At 46.7% G+C, this 22,500-nt stretch overlaps 1 protein-coding gene across 1 annotated transcript in view; it reads left to right on the top strand.

Moving 5' to 3' along the window:
• Positions 1-22,500, top strand: part of prdm16 (PR domain containing 16) — a 238,043-nt gene that overhangs the window by 202,122 nt on the left and 13,421 nt on the right. The window contains 10 exon segments of the mRNA XM_065020662.1: positions 3,624-3,761; positions 9,453-9,555; positions 12,912-13,119; positions 13,340-13,505; positions 14,013-14,166; positions 15,260-16,258; positions 16,261-16,927; positions 17,517-17,604; positions 21,038-21,249; positions 21,419-21,496. Coding sequence (XP_064876734.1) covers positions 3,624-3,761; positions 9,453-9,555; positions 12,912-13,119; positions 13,340-13,505; positions 14,013-14,166; positions 15,260-16,258; positions 16,261-16,927; positions 17,517-17,604; positions 21,038-21,249; positions 21,419-21,496 — 2,813 coding nt within the window.

Genomic DNA, 22,500 nt, shown 5'->3' with positions numbered 1-22,500 from the left:
CGGACAGACAGAGATACACGCACGTACACAGACACACAGAAGACGGTGTGTGAAGGGCCCTTTCATTGATGGATTATTTGGGGTTCCTGCGCTAACTGTTGGTAGGATGTGAGGAGAGTGTACAAGGTGATCTGAGGGAGGTTGAGATGTTGCCATAGTGGAACTGCATAGTTTTAGAGCTTGGTTCAAGGCAAAGACATGCAAAGACACACTGTGGTCCAGCCAAACCTCTAAAAACGACTTGCATATAGTCACCTTAACCTTCACAACCTCACAACTGCCACTGTCAACACCAGTGGAGGCTGCTGAGGGGAGGACGGCTCATAATAAATGTATTTGATACCGTTCCACCCATTCCGCTCCAGCCATTACCACGAGCCCGTCCTCCCTAATTAAGGTGCCACCAACCTCCTGTCGTTAACAACACACACACACACACTCTGCCACAAGCCTCTCAGGCAGATCAGCTCCACACCCACACACCTGTTCAATTTAATTGGTCCCTTGTATAAAGGGCACTTCTTAACACAGCTAAGTAGACTTTGGAGAAGTACCCTGGTATTTAACCCCCTAAAACAGGGAATGTCTGTCTGTCTGTCTGTCTGTCTGTCTGTCTGTCTGTCTGTCTGTCTGTCTGTCTGTCTGTCTGTCTGTACACGTGCATGGGTTGTACCTTAGCCGAGTGGTGGCAGGGTGTGTCTCTGCTCAGGCTGGTGTTTTACGATGTCACATGTGGCCCTCGCTTCTCAGGAGGAGAAGAATAGAAGGTAAATAAAGAAACAATCTGGAGTAGGGTTTTCTGCCTCTGTTGCATCTCATTTGAGGCCTCGTAAATCAGGGCTCCACCTGCATATAGAGTGTTCGCAGCTCCCCCCAACACACTAACATGCAGCTCATTAGAGCCCACAGCCAGACCCTCTGCTACCTTGCAAGGTGTGTGTGGGGGTGGAGGTTATGGGTGCTCAGTGTGTAAAGCCTGGTCAGGAGTGCCCCTGCAATTCCACCCCCCACACACACACACCCCCACACACCCCTCTACATCGCTCGCCTCAGCCGAAGCTGTTCCCCATCTGTTCATAAAACATGTACAATACCCGTGTTTGAGCTCCCAACAGGCGCTGGGACAAGTGCACTCTGACTTGAACCTGCGCAAGACATTGGCTCTTTTCGCTTTTTTTTTTTAAAGGGGATAATTTCGCCTCTATGCCTGGTTAGTTTTCAGTGACTGTTTTCACACATAAAATGAAGGGTCTGGACTGCATCATTTCGGACTGCTTAACGCATAAACGGAGGCGGCAGTAGATCACTGTTTTACTATGTTGTCCACTGCAGAGTGGGAAGAGAATGAAGTACTGAGGTATTCTCTGTGAGCTCAGTGTAGAGGACAGTGTATCAAAGGACCTCTTTTTCAAGTTGACATTGAGTATGGCTAGCTAATCGCTTAAAACATGGACGACAAAAATAGTCCAATCGGAGCAGTCAAGCTAATCAACTCAACATGTCTGGTTTCCAGTAAAGCGCTGGAGGACGAGACTGTTTGCGTGGACAGGAAACCTCTCGCACAATCAGTGTCTTACTCTAACTCACTGTCACAGTCAGGTACTTGCATGCGAGGCATCCACAGGTTATTGTTGATGTTAAAGACCTGCAGTGCTACGTGCTACATGTGCGTAGGCGTTGTCTCATTATTTTTAGCGCTAAAAGGCTTTGTTATCTCCGAGCAGGTTAGTAGTGGAGTAACCTAACACTCCTTCTCCCCACGGGCTCACCACAACGCCATAGTGTGAGGCACAGCTGCAACTATGGGGCACACTTATGTTTAGTTAGCGTACCGCGCTCACCAGAACCGTGTGCGAACATGAACCGGTCTTCTCACCTCGGACCAGACCCGCTATTTCCATATTTACTCACAAAACACCACACCTTCCCTTCACCGACACCACACCTTCTGCAATCGCTCACTCCCTGACCAAGAAGGCCATTCAGAGTTTACGAGCAACAGAATCGAGCCTGTAAATGTTCTGTTGGAAAGTCAGATAACTTAAAAATAAAAAAACTGTAACCATAAAATTCAACTGGGAAGGTTTGACCAGAAACGTAAATATCCTACAACCAACTCAAACGGCCAAAACGTAAATATGTTACTAGTAAATCCATGAGATTGGGTTGCAATATAAAAGAAACAGAGAGGTAGAAGTTGAGGTGAGAGGAGGCTGATTATGAGCCAGCAATGAAAAGCCCTAGCCAGCCCTGTCTCGTCACAGCCCCCAGAGGATCTGCCCAGCGACCAACAGAGTATCAGTTCCACCAGAATACTCCACCAAGAGAAATTAGATCTTCTATAGAGCTTTGTGGAGGAGCAGAGCTGTGAGATTTTCCTCCTTCCAGGCTCTTCTGAGGGCATAGGTTAGCAGACAGACACCTGGGTCATGTTCATTAAGGCAGGCAATGGAAACTGTTTTAAAGCGTTTCGCAACTGGAAAACGAAAATGTGCTTTTCGTAGTGGACAAGTCCATGTTGTCCCTCCCTGTTTCAGTCTGTTTTCTTCCATTTGGTGCCTAAATGAACACTACCTTGGAGCCTTCAGACACTCTCCACACTCTCTAGAAACTGTCATAATCTTATTTGCCACCAGCGAGAGCCATTGTCCCACCAAGCTCCTACCACTACGTTGATCTTGTTTTCATTTGGATTCTTGTCTTGTACTACCAGGCCTTCGTCGGTGTATCATTCACTCAGTGCCCTTTGGTTGGTCTCGTTTTGCAATAGTTTATACTCAGTCATACTATGCCCAATATGTTCACATTTTAGTGAGAAAGTTGATATTGGACATGTAACCTGTAATATTTGCTGAGCCCTCCTCAGAAATCTTTGATTTTAGTGGCTGAACTTCTCAGTCTTGTGTGCTTAGCAGCAATCATGGCGCAGCAGTTTTGAAGTATGTGCGGTGTGCTCCTCGTCTAGAGCAGAGAGGTTCATTTTCCTCCAGCAGTAAATAAATAAAATGGTGGCAGCTCGCGATCAACTCCCTGGTTTCTTCACTTAATTTCTGCCCCACAATGAGCCTCTCTTCTTTCCTCTCCTCCTCCTTTCCTCCGTCTCCTCTCATCTGTCTAAGGGGTAACCTGAAACTGTTCCCTCGTTCCCGGGGCGGCCCAGGGGTTACAAAGGGTGATCAATATGTGCCAAAGAAAGTCTTTAGACAAGTGAAAGAAGCCGCAGTTTTCTCGACCTTCCCCTCCTCCTCCCTCCTTTCCCCCCTTCCTCTCGCTGCTCGGAGGAGCGACAAGGTTAGGGGCCCTTGGCAGATAATGTTCTGTCTACTGACAGATATGGACACACACACACACACACACACATACACAGTGTTGAGAAAATCCAAAATGTCCCTTTTAAGGGACAAATAGTCAAAATAACCCTCTTTGGAGCCAATGGTTTGAGAGATGTGAAACTTTCTGGTATTATCTACTTTGCCCATGGTAATTCAGGCAACTTTGATATGATGGTGACTAAAGAGATGAAATTCACACACACACACACATACTTGAGAAGATAGAGGCTCAGCTCTGTGTGTGCTGGCTTTTAAAACAGGTTCACCTCTGACCTCTGTGTTCTCCAACAGGTGGTGGATGAGATGGGAAATGTCAAGTTCTGCCTGGACGAAGGCTCGGAGGCTGGCGGGAGCTGGCTCAAGTACGTACGCACCGCCCCCTCCTTCGAGGAGCAGAACCTGGCGGCGTGTCACCTCAGTGGAGACCAGGTGAGTGGCGCCTCCTTCCTTCTATGGGCTGCCAGGGTTTAGTGGTTGGGCTGTGAGTGGCACCTCCCTCCTCCTATCAGCTGCCAGAGTTTAGTGTTTGGGGCGGTGTGCCACCTCACTCCTCCTATCAGCTACCAGGGTTTAGTGGTTGGGGGAGAAGTTTAGAAGCACCTAACACATGGCAGTGTCAGAGTGGCTATTGCCTTTCTTCCTACCCACCCAGTGGGAAGAACAGTGGACTATGAGTCTGCGTGTGTGTGTATGCTTGTCATTGTTAGTGTGTGTGTGTGTGTGTGTCTGTGTTCGTCTAAGTAAGCGTTGTGCGCATGATTTAATTTTTTTATTTCACCTTTATTTAACCATGATGATGAGTAAAAGAATGGCTCTATTGTGTGTCCAAGGCTGGTACGTGAGTGCCTCGCTGAGGAAGTGACTCATGTTAAGAGGTAGAACAATAATACACCGACACACCTGCGTCTCGTAATCACTCTGGGTCCTTCTCTGGAAGCCAGCCATACTCTCTGCCCGTCCAGAAAGGAAACCTGGAAATGGAACACTCCTGGAGGAATGCCCACACTCTACCACTCACTTGGTCATAAAACCCAGCTGAGCCTAACCCCAATATCTGGGTGCCGCTTACGTCTCTTCGCCAGTCGTAGGCTCTCTCCTTAAAGTTGCTCTACCATATGCAACTACCAGCATACAAAGAACCTAACATGTCAGTGATACAGTATATCTGTGCTAAGAGGAAGGGTATTTTTTTAAAGGAGTACATTGGCTTGTTTGCCATAAGTGCCTTGTCTAGTTTCATGCACGTACAGTGTATGTAAATCAAACAAGAATGATTTCCTGTTTTACAATTGGTTCTCGTTGTCCGAGCTTGTCCACTCCCGTCCTTGTCTCTGTCCCTTGTACTGGTGTGTCCATTCTGACGGTGACATATGAGACACCATTGGGGGCCTTCCAGAATAGCTGGGTACGCAATCGGCTCTAATCCTGGTCAGATTTTCACATCAATGTCCCCCGCTACCCCAAACACAGTCTGAAAAGGCACCCTATTCCCTATATAGAGCATTGGGCTCTGGTCACAAGTAGTGCACTTTATAGTGAATAGGGTGTCTTTTTAGACCCAGCCAGAATCAAAGAACAAACGGGTCTTCCATCCATATCTGGAGGTTGGGCATGTCCCAGATCCAATGGTTCGTTTTGGACCTAGGATCATTTCTTAGTTGTTTGTACTCAGTGGGCTGCTTTGCTTTTGTTTGCGAGGCCTTGTTTTGTCTAGTGGCTCGCGGGCACAACCTTATAATTTATTTACAAACACCACACACAAACACAGTGCAAAAATGCATAATTGATCAAACTTTGTTACTTTGCTGCTTTTTTTTTTTTATCAGCATGCACAATGCATGAGTTTATGAAAATATGCTCACGACAAGCAAATTCGAATCCTTCGGTAACATTTTAAAACAGCAGAAGATCATTTATTTACCCGTTTACTCATATGTCATTAATGTTGTAGTGTATCAGAAAATACATGGATAATCATGTATATTTAAACAATTAGGGCAGCACCGCGTTTTGAAATGATTTCATACATTTCAGTGCATGTCCAAATAATTTACTTTCTTTCAGGGAATGAGAAAAATGCTTTAATGGTCGTCAATATTGACCTAAGTGTGAATGAATGAGTGTCCATTTCCCTGTTCAATTAATTGATTGTGAAATGACGTGTGTGTGCATGTGTGTGTGTGTGTGAGTGCATGTCCGTCTAGTAGTAAGGATGAAGCTGCACAGATAGGGAGGGGGCTTCCTTCCTCAATAGGCCCAGCCATTCAGAGAGCCCATTGACCTCTGAACCCCTCAGCCCTCATTTCTCAAGATGCTCTTAAGCAGTTTGTCATAACAACATCAAGTACGCACTGAGTCCTGCCAGCTCCTTCTGCTCGCTACGCCAAGGAGAGCACACACATACACACACACACACACTAAATTTATTCTAAATCAATATGCAGGTTCCTAACCTGAAGGTTAAGCAAATGAAGGAAGCCAGTTAGGCAATTAGCCTGTGTGTGTGTGTGTTTGTGTGTGTGTGTGCGTGTGTGTGTGCGTGCATCTGTGTGTGTGTGTGCGTGTGTGCGTGCATCTGTGTGTGTGTGTGTGCGTGTGTGCGTGCATCTGTGTGTGTGTGTGTGTGTGTGTGTGTGTGTGTGTGTGTGTGTGTGTGTGCATCTGTGTGTGTGTGTGCGTGTACGTGCATCTGTGTGTGTGTGTGCGTGTGCGTGCGTGTGCGTGCATCTGTGTGTGTGTGTGTGTGTGTGTGTGTGTGTGTGTGTGTGTGTGTGCGTGCGTGTTGGAAAGAGGGACAGAGCCGAAGCTTGTTTAGGAGCATCCCAGTCCTAATAGTGTTTCCATCTACGAAATGCAAGGTCACAGAATTACAGGAGGCCCGTTTCCCCATAGCCAAAAGCCTGTCCTCATACACAGAGTGGTGTTCTGTCTCGGATGGTAAGCGTAGGCTACACAGCTCGCTGAAGAGCAGAAGCATCAAGCATGTCCACCCTCTTGTCACACGGTCCTTGTCTTTTGTGTCTCAAGAGGACAAGGCCCCCCTACACCCCATGTTGTTTGATCTCCCATTTCTCTCAGCTTTGATCACACACTCCCTTGTGATAAATAGGCCGTTGTGTGTGTGTGTGTGTGTGTGTGTGTGTGTGTGTGTGTGTGTGTGTGTGTGTGTGTGTGTGTGTGTGTGCGCGTGCTTGAGGGGGACAGTGGGGGATTATTCTGGACCTTAATGGCATTGATAGATGATGTATCTGTCCCCTGGACACTCAAAAGAAATGGGGAGAGGTCAAGATTTGTCTGAGAGCTGTCAGGCCAGTACTGTCAAGAGAGACAGCTCATATCACAATACATCACACAGACTGCTTCAAAAAGACTATACCCATGACATGGCTCAGCTTCATTTCCGGGAATAATTATAAAACCTATTTTGAGTTGTTCATGTAAATCTTTACTGTCCTTGCAGTGATATGTTGTAAAAAAAGCTATGATATTTTGTGGGTATTGTTGCAGCAACAACCTGACGACTGTGACAGTATTTGTATGTGGACATTTTGTATTTACACACATTAATAACTACGATTTTATTCAACATGAATATATGTCTCTATTCTTCACATAATTTTTTTCACTCAAATTGTTGGTTGTAAAATGCTGGTTAAGAGAGAGAATTGTTCAATTTGTTCAGAAAAAAATAACACATTGTCACAGGAATAAGAGGGTTAAATCTATTGAGGAAAATGTATTTGGTGTAGGGTTTAAAAGTATACATAATATAGGCAAAAAAAATGTAGGCTTATAAAACAACTGTTAAATATTGTTTTCAAAACAGTTATCATAAGCTTATTTAATAGTAAGTCATGTCACTATATTTTATTGCAGGCAATTGCGAGTTTAAATAGGGCTCACGCGTTGCAATTACATAAATCGTTTATTCAATGTAGCAAAGCAGGTTCCATTTATGATAACAAGGTCAGTTGATACCAATTATTTTGAACGTATCCAAATGTTTCATGCCCTTGTTTACGTCTTTGGCACAAATATGTGTACTCTTGCACAAACTGCGAAAAGCATCTGGTGAAAGATAACAAGTTAAAACAGGTGTAGAGACTTGTGTTTAAAGCCTCAACTAAAAACACATTGCTTAGCGTTGTTTCGAATGCCTTTAAAACACCCACTAAGGTGCGCCTCACCTACCAGCTTTTTATCGCCCACGTGTGTGTTTTTAAAAAAAGTATTTGACCGCTAGATACATTATTTCCATCAATAATAGATGAATCTAGTGGTAAGAGCGGAGACGGAGCTGTGGGGAGGGGTCTCCTAGTCAGATCAGGCAATCCTTTGGTCTGAGATAAGGACGGGAGGAGGAGTGGCCTTCGGATAACTCCGGGCGCTCGATGGGGCAATAGGGAATCACTAGCCTAATGAGAGAGAGCTCCCCTCATCATCAAAGACGCGCTCACACAGACTAGAGAGTGGCGGCTTCAGCTCCAACCAGGGACGACACGCCGCCTGCCTCCTCTCTCTCTCCCTGGCCCTGCCTGCCACCCCAGCCCCGGCCTGACGGCCTCGTTCCTGTAATGATACTATGGGTTGTGTTGCCAACTCCACCGGGACTCAACTGCTGTTACAACTGGAAGCTCTAAGAACCGCGGCGCAACTTTCCCAACTCTACCACCTCACCGAGAACAGCAAGGTCAGAGATAAACATGTCTGTCGCATAATTGCCCGTGTGTAAATGAATAATAATAATAATAGTCTAATACTATAGCCTACAAAACAATCCTAATAATAATAATTACGATAATAATGTGCCTTCTCTTCTCAGTGATTAGGAATATTTGGCCTAGCCTCTAAGCTCACATCCGTACTGTCATAACAGTATAAAATAAAAGTATTATATGAAGTTACTACAGTTTTACTATTCTGTGTGAATGTGTTTTACCTCTCGCAATGTTTTGCTGTGTGAAGGCCTGCATGAGGATGAATTGTTGTTTAAACTGGTGGTGAGCGCCCCCATGCGTCTGCACAACACACATTGTGGCTGGTCTTTTCAGTGTATTTCTACTGTATATTGTTCATTGCTTGGTGATTGTATATAACTGTGGGCCTACATGTTTGCTCATAATTCAGCCACATTGCCTATTCAATTCAACATGATCCTAGGCCTATTTGGTAGTTAACGTGTAATTATGTTGCTCTTTCGATTTAACAAGCAAAAACACACATTTCTTGCAACCTCTATGTTTCAGTCGCTCAAATTAAATCAGCTGTCGGCCTACATGTTTTAGACACGTTTGTATTATTTTAATTGCGTACGGGTATGCATGCAAAAGTTGTTCTGTAAATTAATGCACTCCCGGTATTTCGTATCTGATTTGGCATTTCGTGTCATTGTCTGCGTCCCTTTCTAAAAAAGAATAGCCTACGAGACACGGTCCGTTTATTTCAATCTTGGAATCTTCAAATATACTTGAACTATATCTTTGTTTACATCCCAAATTATGTTTGTATTTGGCTCATTGAATTCAACATATTCTAGGCCATTTTTTTGCGCGTGGTGTCAGCCTGAATTCTAATAACAATGAGTTATTATGGTGTTTTAAAACCCAAAAGAAGAGCGTCATTGGGTAGCCTAATTATTGTGGTAAATAAAAATATAATATTGCCTCCTATAATGTTTTATTAAATATATATAAATAATAATCTTTCGATTTTTAGAAACAATAATAATGAATGTGCATCGATGAATAGACCTATCACTATCACATGTTTATATAAACAATTGCTGTAAAGTAGACAAAAAAAACGAAATCGTATTTATAAATGCATTTATATGCTAAGCAATTTAAATATTAAATAAACGAATTGGGCTGTAAGGATCATTGTCAAATAGCCTTTTTTTGATCAGGCCTACATAAATAGGCCTAATACAAATTATTATTTGTATTGTTGTTTCCATTAATAACAATAATAACAACAACGATATTGACAGATGAAGATATTAATACGCCTATTAAATCGACGGCAATGAAGAGTAATTGATTTATTAATGACAGACTATAGCTTTTATGTTGACTATACTGTCCCTAACCGCCGTCTCACCCTCCCTTTTCTCTTTAACAGATTTATTATAAAGCTATTAGGGATATTGAAGTGGGGGAGGAGCTCCTGGTGTATATGAAGGACGGACTTTTCCCGGAGGGATCGATGGCACCGAACCTAGAAGGTAAGATTAATGCGCATCATTAGCGCATATTTTAAACAAACTCTAAACGAACATCCTGCGCGGCTTTGTTGGCCAATGTGGCTATAGAGTTCAGAAACTCACACCCATCTTTCACATATGCTAAAGATGCTGCGTTTGGATTTAACCTTCAGGACAAATTCGTTGTAAATTTAGCCGCCCAAAATAATTCACTTTTTGAATCTTTGAATCATTATTTTAGATACAGATTTCATAGGCCAAATATATGTACCCCAAATAACCTCTTTCTATGGATTTCTTGAGGAAGATCCAAAACGTCATCATTATTTTTGGACAAAATTCACACGGGTTGTGTGTGTCCCCTTCAGAGAGTCGTATCTTATACCTTTTTCTGAGTGAGATTTGTGTCCTATCATGAAAAGAGATCTGATTGCTATCCCATACACCCATCAATGATGAACTCAGTCCTCATCCATCCTCGGACAATTGCTTCAGTCTAGCCCAGCGTTTCCCATACCCTAGGACTACACAGCTGATTGAAACAATCAAAGCTTAATGATGAGTTGGTTATTTGAATCAGCTCTCTGGGGCAAAAAACAAAACGTGCACCCAGCGGGGGGGGGCAGGACCGAATTTGGGAAATCCTGGTCTAGTCTAGGGGTCAGCTATCACTTTCCAAAATGACTTAAGCCTCGGCCTACATATCACAGCGGTCACTATAACACTGAGGTATGTTGAAAATATTATAAAGTCGTGAAAACAATTGCAAATAAAATGGTGTTGGCTATTTCTTGAAATGTAAATCACGTTTGTAGGGAAGGATTTGACAAGTAGGCCTATTATGTTTGTAGGGAAGGATTTGATGTAGGCCCTGCCATACTTACCTTGTTTTAGAATTAATATAGGATAGCCGTAACCTATTAGATAGGCTATACTGTAGCATATTATTGGAATTAATAGGTTTTGTGATGGGGATAAAAGCGTTTTATTAGCCTAAAGTCAACAAGTGACAGAATAGTTAGGTAAAACAGGACGTTAGTGGCAAATGAGATTTGATGCTGGGTCATTTTACAATAACTGAAATCCAATGACTTTGTTTTTGAGAAATCTCTATAATATCAGAATGGGGACCTCCCCACACTTCGGATTTCGTGTTTTGGCATGTAGGCCTATTGTTTATTTTTATGGATTCATTTGGTTTTGTCTAACATGCTAATTGTCTTGAGCCGTTCCAATTCATTTAGGACTACGACATTTCAGTCGTGCTTGTTGTAAATGATCTTGTAGCCTAGGCTACATGTCAAAGAGAACGTTATTTCATCATTCCAATTTGATCCAGGTACTCCATTTTGATCAAGGTGAGGTAAGGCATAGTTCAGTTGGACGTTTGAACATCTTGGTCTTTTTGCAATGAAGTGGGGTTATGTTTTTACTTGTCATGGACTATAAAAACGGTGGAGACAGAAGAAGGTATTCGTGAGCCATAGATGTTCTAACACACAAAAATATTTTCTCCCCGAAAGCCTCCCTCAGATCTCTTTGCCAAAAGAACAGGAGAGGAGGAGAGGGGGTGAAAGGATAGGAATGGGACGTAAAGGCGAGAGATTTGTAAAGAGAGCAAGAGAAAACGAAAGAGACTGACATATTACGAGAGTTTGGGAAAGATAGAAAATGGAGGAGAGGCAGAATGAATGAACAAATTAGTAACAAAAGGAAAGGTAGACTGTGTGTGTGTGCGTTCGCAAGAGAAAAGAAGGGGAGAGGAATAGCTTGGCGCTGCACCACTCTTCGGCTGGCTTATAGGAGCTGGAATTTGAAGTGGGGCTTGAGGAGTCCCCCGAGACCTCACCCATGCTCCCAGATTAGTCGCTAAACTGCACATAATTGTGTTCCCCTACATCTCCCAGAAAGCTATTAGTCTCCCATTTATGAGCCCTCTCACCGTCCTCCCTCCGCAACATTCCTCCTCTCGATTCCGGAGTGTTACTGATGGAACACAGATAATGGCGCCAAAAGTATTCTTCGGCCTTAAACGCCCCGCGCGCCTCCTATCTAGCATTGTAGGCCTCGAGTCGAACGCCATGTAGCGGTGAAGCCGATGGCTAGGTGCGGTTCTGCCCGGTCCTCCTCGCGTTTCACTTCCCACTTGAAGTGCTGTTTGATTTGACAAAGCCTCGGTGTAATAAAACAGGTAACAAAGCCTCAATAAGCGCTTTTTATAAGCCTGTTCGTGGAAACACGTCGCAGCTTTCAAAGGTGACACATCCAAATAGCTTGGCGCTGAGGTGTTTTTTAGGTTGGAATGGAACATTTAACACAGCAAAACGCTCACTCCGTTATGAGTTATGTGGCTAGGGTGGCAGCTATGCATGCATGCATAGTGTTTGAGTTTGAAGTAATGGACGACTACGACCAAAGAGGGTCATTTGTTCAAATACATGTTTAGACAAAGTTCTTTTGCTACACTTCTGCCCTTTTAATGGCTCTAGACATAGCCAGCGGAATAAATGTAGGCATACAGTAGAAACCAGATGAGCCATGCACTGTAAGTCATTTTGAATCAACTTGTCTGCTTTGCTATTCGATGACTAATAGTTACAGTGTGGTGTGTTAGGGGGATCTCTGGTGCCCTCGCGCAGTGCCCACTAGGGTCACGGCAGAGCGGGCATCGTGGGTTGATTGGCGCTCTAAAACCTCCACGGGGTGGGTGACAACCTAGCCGAACCTCGCATGGCTCATTCTTCTTGGACAACTTCCACCATCTACTCCCCCCCTCTCTCATTTGGCCTGAGTTGTTGAACTTGGCGTCCAAGTCAGGAACCCGCCATTGAAAGCCCCTGCCTCCAAGTTTTATTGGTTTGACCTTGGTTGGGAAAAGTATTACAAAGGCTATCATGCTGGAAAACAATGACAAATGTGTAGCCTATTGTTTCCTTTGCTCGCTATAAAGCCAAAGAACAGCCACTACTACTGGACTTAAAGTAATCAGCTATGAGTTAATTAAGGTGTAAAGCCCTCTAGCCCAGGCTACATTTGATTTTTAATAGATTTTTCCTTTTACATCAACACCAATTGGAGAGTGGTTATTTTAAGCGTTTGAACATGCTCTTGATTAGCTTGGACAGGAGAGTACAGGGAATGGGCTACCCTGAGATTTCTTTTCATACAAGTTTGAATGCTAGACATTTCTGGATGCTCTTGCCTTGTTTGTAGTTGTGTGTTCAGTCTGGGATCATCGATGGATATAGGCTGGGGAGCTATGTAGTCATCCTGCTCAGACCTTTGCCTTTCACAGGTGTGTATCGTTCGGTCCTTGTCCAGATGACACATGTATCTGATAAAACAGTTGGGACAAATCAAGTTGTGTTGTTTTGCAGACGAGCAGATGTACCGCTGCGAGGACTGTGACGAGCTGTTCACCTCGGGTCTGGAGCTGCGGCGGCACCAGAAGTACTCGTGCGCCAGCGCCGGCTCCCTGTTCGACACGCTCAGCAACGAGGACTTCAAGCAGGAGCGCGACGACAGCGACCATGAGCCCGTCCATGAGTGCAAAGATTGCGAGAAGATCTTCCCCAACGAGTACAGGTGCAGCACACGCACGCACACACACACACACACACACACACACACACACACACACACACACACACACACACACACACACACACACACGTGCGTCATCGAGAACACACATGCATGCACACACACAGTGCTACAATCACCTCTACACTAATGATTGGAGGAGTATCATCATTATCCTAAAGGACTGTGTGTGTGTGTATGTGTGTGTGTGTTCCCTGTCTAGTCTGGGCCAGCACATGATTGTGCACACAGAGGAGCGGGAGTACAAGTGTGACCAGTGTCCCAAGGCCTTCAACTGGAAGTCCAACCTCATCCGTCACCAGATGTCCCACGACAGCGGAAAGCGGTTCGAGTGTGAAAACTGCGATAAGGTACAGCACACCCGGCACGTAAGTTGTGCACTCAAACACTGGCTCTTCTCCTTCGCTACCTTGGTGAATGCTGACACTAGCTACAGTAGCGACTTGAATGAGGAGAAAATCCATCCTGCATGTATGTAGGAACACGTGGTTGTAATCGTGTGATGTCATGATTAAGTCGGCAACCATAAACGCAACTTAGTACCAACTTAATCATGTGGCTTTATGTTAGATGACTTGTGTCACTTGTTTCAGTTTATTCAGCTTGTTGGTTGACTGACCATCAAGTTAGTTGTTTGTGAATGTCACCACCATCAATGTTAATAGGCCATTCCTGGGCAGCTGGCATAGACTGAGATAGATCGTCAGGTTTTGTGTTGTCTATGATGGCAGTAAAATCCATTTGACTCAGTACTATTTATTACAGTGATCGGATGACTGTGATCGCTGGCCATAACTGCTTTATATCTGTGCGTATGCATATGTGTGTGTGTCAATGTAAACGTGCCGGCCCCCCCCCCCCCCCCCTACCCGTAGGTGTTTACGGACCCCAGCAACCTGCAGCGCCACATCCGCTCACAGCACGTAGGAGCGCGCGCTCACACCTGCCCCGAGTGTGGCAAGACCTTCGCCACCTCCTCGGGCCTCAAGCAGCACAAGCACATTCACAGCAGTGTCAAGCCCTTCATCTGTAAGTCTGAGTCGCCACCGCCCCTGTCGCCGCCAAGGCCTAGCCAACCCACATCTAGTTCTACCTCCTCCCCGTGTCCAAAGGCCTCCTCCTCATCCTCCTCTTCCTCCTCCCTCCGTCTCTCTCCAACCCCAGGCAGGGCCAGTGACAGTAGCAGACACAATCCCATAGGTCAGAGACAATTCCATGACCCCCATCCCTTTTTCAACCGCCATTTTGTTTTGCGTTTTTCCTACCTTTTTTGCTTGTTTTTGTTATCGTCCTCCTTCCCCCTCTCTGTGCCTCTCACTCTCCTTCTCTTTTTGTTGTATGGGTCACACTTTATTTTGATAGTCCAGCTTAGAATTGGATAGAGGGCGTAATTGCAATGGTACAGATAGGAGTTGGGCCCTCTATTCAACTCTATGGTCCCTCTGCAGCTGATATGTTACTGAAAATAGTTTATTGATAATTTGTTGAGCATCTTTAGGGGGACTTTCAAAAAAAGTGTTACTTTGTGTGTTCCTTTTTGGTTTCTTTTCCTTCTGTGTGTGTTTTTTTCCCCTCTGAGGGTGATATAAAACGAATTTCCCGACGGCATGGGCAGATTTGATATGATCAAAGTGGATCCTACAGTATCCGCTTCAGCTCCCCATTGAACGATGCCGGAAGCCATGATCTCTTCTTCTTTCACTCAACTTTCTGCTTTGCATTTCTGTTTGTACTCATGTGCACGTATGTGTGTATATGCCTATATACATGTATACGTACAGTATGTATTCAAGCAACACTTCATAGAACATAGTGTGAAAATAGTCAGCTTAACCTTATATTGCCCCTTGTGGACATATGGTAGGTGTGTTGCCAGTCATAGTGATTCAATGGCCAATAAGTATGAAGATGAAAACTTGTCACTGGATTTCACCAAAAGCATGTACGGCTTCTGATTTGTATAGATATACAGTCTTTAGACAAAATGAAGGTGCGATGTACATGTATTTTCCTCTAAGTAGCCTAGTGTTGTATCCGTGTAGACTGTTGACTTGGTACTCTGAGTTAGTGACAGTGTTTAAATGGGCTTAACCAGGCCCATGTGGGCTGTGTGTCTCCCCAGGCGAGGTGTGCCACAAGTCCTACACGCAGTTCTCCAACCTATGCCGCCACAAGCGCATGCACGCCGACTGCCGCACCCAGATCAAGTGTAAGGACTGTGGCCAGATGTTCAGCACTACCTCCTCCCTCAACAAGCACCGGCGCTTCTGTGAGGGCAAGAACCATTACGGCCCTGCTGGGGGACTTTTCGCTCCCGGCATCCCCATGAGCAGCAGCCCCATCCTGGCCAAGTCCAAGCACCACCATCCCCACCACCACCCGGGCCTCAACCACTCAGGCCTGGCCTTCCCCGACTACTTCCCCTCCCGGCCACACCCTCACCCCCATGCCGGCCTTCCCTTCTCCCCTGGGCCGCATGGTTTCCCTTCGCTCTCCCACGGCTTCCCGGGCCTTTTCCCCCCCTCGCTCTACCCCCGGCCGCCCTTACTGCCCCCCAGCCCGATGCTGAAGAGCCCCCTGGGCAACAACAGTAACAACGGTGGGATTCAGGAGGGCAAGCTGCCCCGCAGCCCCCTGGACGGGCCTCCACTGTCTCTGGTCAGCTCCATTAACAACAACAATGGAGGTGGTAGTCTACTCAGCAGCCAGGAGAGGGAGGACAAGGATAGGCTGGCGTATGGCGAGGCCAAGGCCAAGGCCAAGATGTCGGAGGTGTCGGACGGCAGTGACCTGGAGGACGTCAACACCACCAGCGGCACCGACCTGGACACCACCACCGGCACCGCCTCGGGTTCAGACTTAGACAGCGACGCAGAGAGCGAGCGGGAACAACGGGAGCGGAGCACCGGCGCCAAGAGGAGGAAGGCAGCGGGCGCTGGAGGGGCGAGGGGGGCGGAGAGGGCGGGTCTGGACGGGCGGCCGGACGACGTGAGTAGTGGCTCGGTGTCGGCAGTGTCCAGCTTGAGCAACCTGGCCTGCGAGCGTCCCTCCTTTCTCTCCGGCGCCTCCCAGCACTCCTTCTTCCCGCCTCCGGAGGAGCAGGCGCTGCCACCCACCACCACAGGGGCGCCGCTGCCACTGACTCCATCAAGGCCATCGCCTCCATCGCAGAGAAGTACTTTGGCCCTGGCCTCATGGGCCTGCAGGAGAAGAAGATCGGCTCGCTGCCCTACCATTCCATGTTCCCCTTCCAGTTCTTACCCAACTTCCCTCACTCCCTCTACCCCTTCGCAGAGCGGGCCGGCACCCTCAACCCCGGCATGTTCTTCAAGGCTGAGCCCAAGTCGCCTCGTGAGCAGCATCCGACACCCCACAAAATGTCCGCCCCGGGCACTGGAGAGTCATCGCCCTTCGACCTCACCACCAAGCCCAAGGAGGCCAAGCCGGCCCCACCGGCCCCCTCCAAGCCCACCCCACCCAGCAGTAGCAGCAACGCCCCCCTCATTCTCCCCGGGGGTGAGGAGCAGCCGCTGGACCTGAGCATCGGCAGCCGCCGACGGGACGGACACAACGGGATGGTGGCCCCCGAGCAACCGCCCAGCCGCAAGAACCACCGCAAGGAGGAGCACCCCGGCAGCCACCCGCACTCCCACGCCCAGCACCCCCAGGGCCACTCCCTCCTCCAGCCCCCGCTGCCCCAGCAACAGCAGTCCCTGGCTCAGCCGCCCCAGCAGCAGCCCTCCCTGCACTACGCCAAGCCCTCACCCTTCTTCATGGACCCAATATACAGGTATTTCAGCCCCGAGTAGACCAGAGGCCTCACCAGACACTGTATGATAACCCACTCAAGTTGAAACTCATGTTAGAACCTATATTCAGTATAATATATATCTCCAAATCTGTATGTCAGTGTTCAGACTTAACCTTTACCCTCATGGGATAAGAGGAAAGGACTAGGTTGCAATATCCACACTAGCAAACGACTAAGTATGCACTCCCACATTACTGGGTGATCTGAGAAGTCATAGTCAATCGATCAATAATATAATAATGCTTTTAGCAAAGAATATATATGTTCAGTCTGTAGAAACTATGAGAATGGAAAGGTTCAGAGCTTTTGTGAAACATCACAGCACAGTTGAAAAATATATGGATAATAGAAATCCAATATGGATGGTGTTAAGAGATAGATGGGAGGGGTTGAATGGAGCTGAAGGGTGGGACTAATAACAACGAGATAACTCATGAAAAACAGACTGTGTCCACAAAATGTATAAATGATATTATAATACGTTATATGGGCATGTATAGTGTGAATCAGTGCGACCTTTCCAGTTGACCTCTGACCTTCGTACGTAACCCTTGTCCTTGCTGTCCAGCAGGGTGGAAAAGAGGAAGTTACTGGACCCTGTGGGAGCTCTGAAGGAGAAGTACCTGAGGCCCAGCCCGCTGCTCTTTCATCCACAGGTACACACACACACACACACACACACACACACACACACACACACACACACACACACACACACACACACACACACACACACAGCAAGCCCCCACTGCTGCAAGGCAAACAGACAGGTAGCAGGTAGCCTAGAAAGGCGAGCCAGCAACTGGAGGTTTGCCAGTTCGAATCCCGGGTCTGATGGTAAAAATCTGTCGGGAAGTGAACTGGCAACAGGAGGTTTTCTGGTGTCAAGTCCTAGATGCCTGCCGTTGTGCCCTTCAGAAAGACACCTAAACCCCACAGCAACTGCTCCACAGGAGTCCAGTGTTGAAGCCTCCTGCTCCAACCTCTGCAACCTGTATATGTACAGTTGAAGTCAGAGGTTTACATACACTTTAGCCAAATACATTTAAACTCAGTTGTTCACAATTCCAGATATTTAATCCTGGTAAAAATTCCCTGTCTTAGGTCAGTTAGGATCACCACTTTATTTTAAGAATGTGAAATGTCAGAATAATAGTAGAGATAATGATTTATTTCAGCTTTTATTTCTTTCATCACATTCCCAGTGGGTCAGAAGTTTACAAACACTCAATTAGTTTTTGGTAGCATTGCCTTTAAATTGTTTAACTTGGGTCAAACGTTTCGGGTAGCCTTCCACAAGCTTCCCACTCAAGGTGGGTGAATTTTGGCCCATTCCTCCTGACAGAGCTGGGTCAGAAGTTTGGAAGACCCATTTGCGACCAAGCTTTAACTTCCTGACTGATGTCTTGAGATGTTGCTTCAATATATCCACATAATTTTCCTCCCTCATGTTGCCATCTATTTTGTGAAGTGCACCAGTCCCTCCTGCAGCAAAGCACCCCCACAACATGATGCTGCCACCCCCGTGCTTCACGGTTGGGATGGTGTTCTTCGGCTTGCAAGCCTCCCCCTTTTCCTCCAAACAGAACGATGGTCATTATGGCCAAACAGTTCTATTTTTGTTTCATCAGACCAGAGGACATTTCTCAAAAAAGTACGATCTTTGTCCCCGTGTGCAGTTGCAAACTGTAGTCTGTTTTTTTATGGCCTTTCAGGTTATGTTGATATAGGACTCATTTTACTGTGGATATTGATACTTTTGTACCTGTTTCCTCCAGCATCTTCACAAGGTCCTTTGCTGTTGTTCTGTGATTGATTTGCACTTTTCGCACCAAAGTACGTTCATCTCTAGGAGACAGAATGTGTCTCCTTCCTGAGCGGTATGACGGCTGCATGGTCCCATGGTGTAAACTTGGTGTACACTTGCATACTATTGTTTGTCAATTAGCCTATCAGAAGCTTTAGAGCCATGACATAATTTTCTGGAATTTTCCAAGCTGTTTAAAGGCAACTTAGTGTATGTAAATGTCTGGCCCACAGAAATTGTGATACAGTGAATTATAATTTAAATAATCTGTCTATAAACAATTGTTGGAAAAATGACTTGTGTCATGCACAATGTAGATGTCCTAACCGACTTCCCAAAACTAGTTTTGTGGAGTGGTTGAAAAACAAGTTTTAATGACTCCAACCTAAGTGGATGTAAACTTCCCACTTCAATTGTATGTGTCTTTCAGAGGGTTGGGTTAAATAGGAAGTCAGATTTCGGTTGGACATTGTGTGCAATTGACAAATAAAGTAATCTTAATATCAATCTGACTGACTGCATCTGATTGATTAGACACAGATGTGCTCATCTATGTCATTTAATAGACGGGTAGAGACAGATTAGGAAAACTGGTCACCAAGTTGAAGTCTTAGGCAGATTTTTAGAATCGATATCTGATTTTGTCCCAACATGTTGCTCTGTGAGAATTCCCACAAACCCACTCCTGAAACCCTCCTCTCCTGCGCAACGGTCCCACAGTGGTCCCGAAACGCCACTGTCATTTCTCAGGGGCTCTGTACGATTTCTTCCTTTGTTTACGATGTGGCGCCTCGGAATTCCACCGCCTCCCACCTTGTAGCACAGAAGACAAAAGGTCTGGTATCGCGTCGCCCCTTTGATAACCAAACCACATTGTTTGGCTTGTCCCCGAACCCTTCCAACCCTTCCCACCTACCAAACAACCTCCCAGCGGCGATAACAAGAATGATACGTATTAATAAGAAGAATAATACGCTTTTGAATCGAGCCCTATCTCACCCCATGCAGCTATCCCACGATTCAGCCCCTTGCTAATCCTAAACTTAGTTGCGGCATTGTTTCTCTGGGCCTCGGAGCACACGGAGAGCTAATAACTTCCTCCTGGCCAGTTTCTTCTCCCTGGCTGCCTAGATAATAGCAGTGTGTCCATCAAGGACGTCCTGTGTTTGTGTCCAGGAGAATGGGGAAGAATGGGGGCTGTTGTTGGGAACTCGTTTTATCTGACCCGGGAATCTGCTTGGTCCTCTATCAATTGTGAAGTTGAACGAGGCACTCACACACTGAGTTAGTACGCACGCACACACACACACACACACACACACACACACACACACACACACACACACACACACACACACACACACACACACACACTGTACCCTACATGTGCATCCAACAACAACAGTGGATCCTTTCCACCTATATGCCAGGTGTGGGGGGCACATAAGAACAGGCGGGAGCATAAGGACGTAAGGACAGACCTTTGAGACGTACGAACAAACGGAATGGTCTGTCAAAGCTGCTTTCACCTGGACAGAACACATCCAAGACAGATACGAAGCCCAATAAGCCCTCTGTTATCCCAACCTTCTAGGCTCCAATCCACCCCGTTATCACACCGCAATGACGGGACCGCTCATTCGCTAATTCGTTCCGCTGACGGAATCATCCAACGCCGAGACGCCACGAATAAATAAATTGAGACGGCGTGTCTGTCTCCATGTCCCCTGTTGTATTCCCAAACCAGGAAGGATGTAAGCTGTTTTTGGCAAATAAAAAACCCCCAGCCCATAACTGACTGGCCCTTTGTCCCGAGGCTGGGGGAGGAGACAAGGTAATGCAGTATCAGTGACGGGCATCTTTGAACTTTATTGTATGGTTCCCGTCAGAGTTCTCATTGAATGGCTTATTGAGCTCGCGGTGGCTTCACCGAGAGTCTGAGGGCGGAGGGGAAAGGAGGAGGTGGCTGAGAACAAAGTCTGCCTGGGCCGGGGGTGGGACTCAGGGGACTCCTCGAGTGTCTGCCAACGTGCGATAGGTCAGGGAGGTGACTCCCGACAGCACAATCAAGAGAACGACCTCTGATATATCACTTCCTCCTGCCTTCCTCCATTTCTCTCTCTCCGGCCCCCGCTACCAGGCGCTCGTCACCGAGGCGAACAGTTTGCGCGATTTAACCAACTAATCAAGGCCTAGTGTAGGACTGGAACAAAACAGTGTAACCTGTTGAAGAACAGTTATTGTTGACTAAAACGTGACTGTAAATCTTCCCCTATCTACAGCTACAGTATCTTTACCGTGGTACACCTTCTTTACCTCAGATGTCGGCCATGGAGAACATGACGGAGAAGTTGGAGAGCTTCGGCGCTCTCAAACTGGACGCCCCGCCCAACTCACTGCAGCACTCCGCCCACCCACTCTTCAACTTCCGCTCGCCGCCGCCCTCCCTCTCCGACGCCATCCTCCGCAAAGGCAAAGAGCGTTACACCTGCAGGTAGGCACCACGCCAGAGTTTTTTTTTGGGGGGGTGAACTTTTTGTAAGAAGTACGGGACAGTGTAGGATATTTAAGCTGTGTTCTCTCTCTCTCTCTCTCTCTCTCTCCCTCTCTCTCTCTCTCTCTCTTTCTTTCTCTCTCCCCCCCTCCCCTCTCTTTCTCCCCAGGTACTGTGGGAAGATCTTCCCCAGGTCAGCTAATCTTACCAGGCACTTACGGACACACACAGGAGAGCAGCCCTACAGGTAAGCCTTTCCTGTCCTCCCTCTCTCCCTCTCTCTCTCTCTCTCTCTCTCGCTCTCTCTCTCTCTCTCTCTCTCTCTCTCTCTCCTCCCTCTTCCTCTCTGCTCCTCTCGCCCTCTCTTCTCTTCTCGGTCTCTCCGTACCGCTGACAGAGGCCTCCTCCAACCGGTCAACCAATGATGAAATCACATCCTTCCCACCTGATTTATCCCTCCTCATTTGGCAACAAAAACACACTCATGCCTGGCATAGGCCTCGATGACGGACACACACACACACACACTCAAATGTGCAGATTCAGCTGTACACACACACACCGCAGAGTGATATATACATATATACGACCTGCTGGAAACGTGAGGAGGGGTGCGTCTGGTACTTGAGAAGAGTGAGAGAGCAAGGAAAGTGCGAGAATGTAGGAAAGAGAAGGAAGATTGATGCAGTCTGCCCAGATGTAGTCGGGTAGGACAGGGAGGGAGGGATGGAATGGGCCAGGGGAATGGTGGTCCTGGACAATGTTGGGTTGTAATGGTGCCCTGGAGAGATCAGAACTCTGTTTATAGAGACCCGTTAATTATCAATCATTTGGCTCCTGCCCAGCTTCTCCCTCTCTCTCTCCTTTTCTCTCTCCTTTTCTCTCTGTTTGTCTCCCTCTGTCTCTGCTGTTTGTTTGTCTCTCGCTCTCTCCGTCTCCTCCCTGCTGAATCTCTATCCTTACCTCTCCCTCTCTTTCTCTCCTCTGCATCACCTATCCTCTGATAGGTGGATAGGTGATGATCTCTCTCTCTCTCTCTCTCTCTCTCTCTCTCTCTCTCTCTCTCTCTCTCTCTCACTCTCGCTCTCGCTCTGTTTCTCCATCTCTCGCCATCTCCATCTTGGAGCCCAATAAACCGTGTGCAGTTTGAGAACATATTGACTGTAAATGGCAAGAGGGACAGTGATAGCCAAGCAGTACTACTTTAGAAAGGAACCTGCAATCTAATTTTCAAATGAACCTCCTACTATT

This window comes from Oncorhynchus nerka, linkage group LG7, assembly GCF_034236695.1.
Source record: "Oncorhynchus nerka isolate Pitt River linkage group LG7, Oner_Uvic_2.0, whole genome shotgun sequence".
NCBI classification, from domain to species: Eukaryota; Metazoa; Chordata; class Actinopteri; order Salmoniformes; family Salmonidae; genus Oncorhynchus; species Oncorhynchus nerka.
This window is presented reverse-complemented; position numbering and strand designations above follow the sequence as displayed.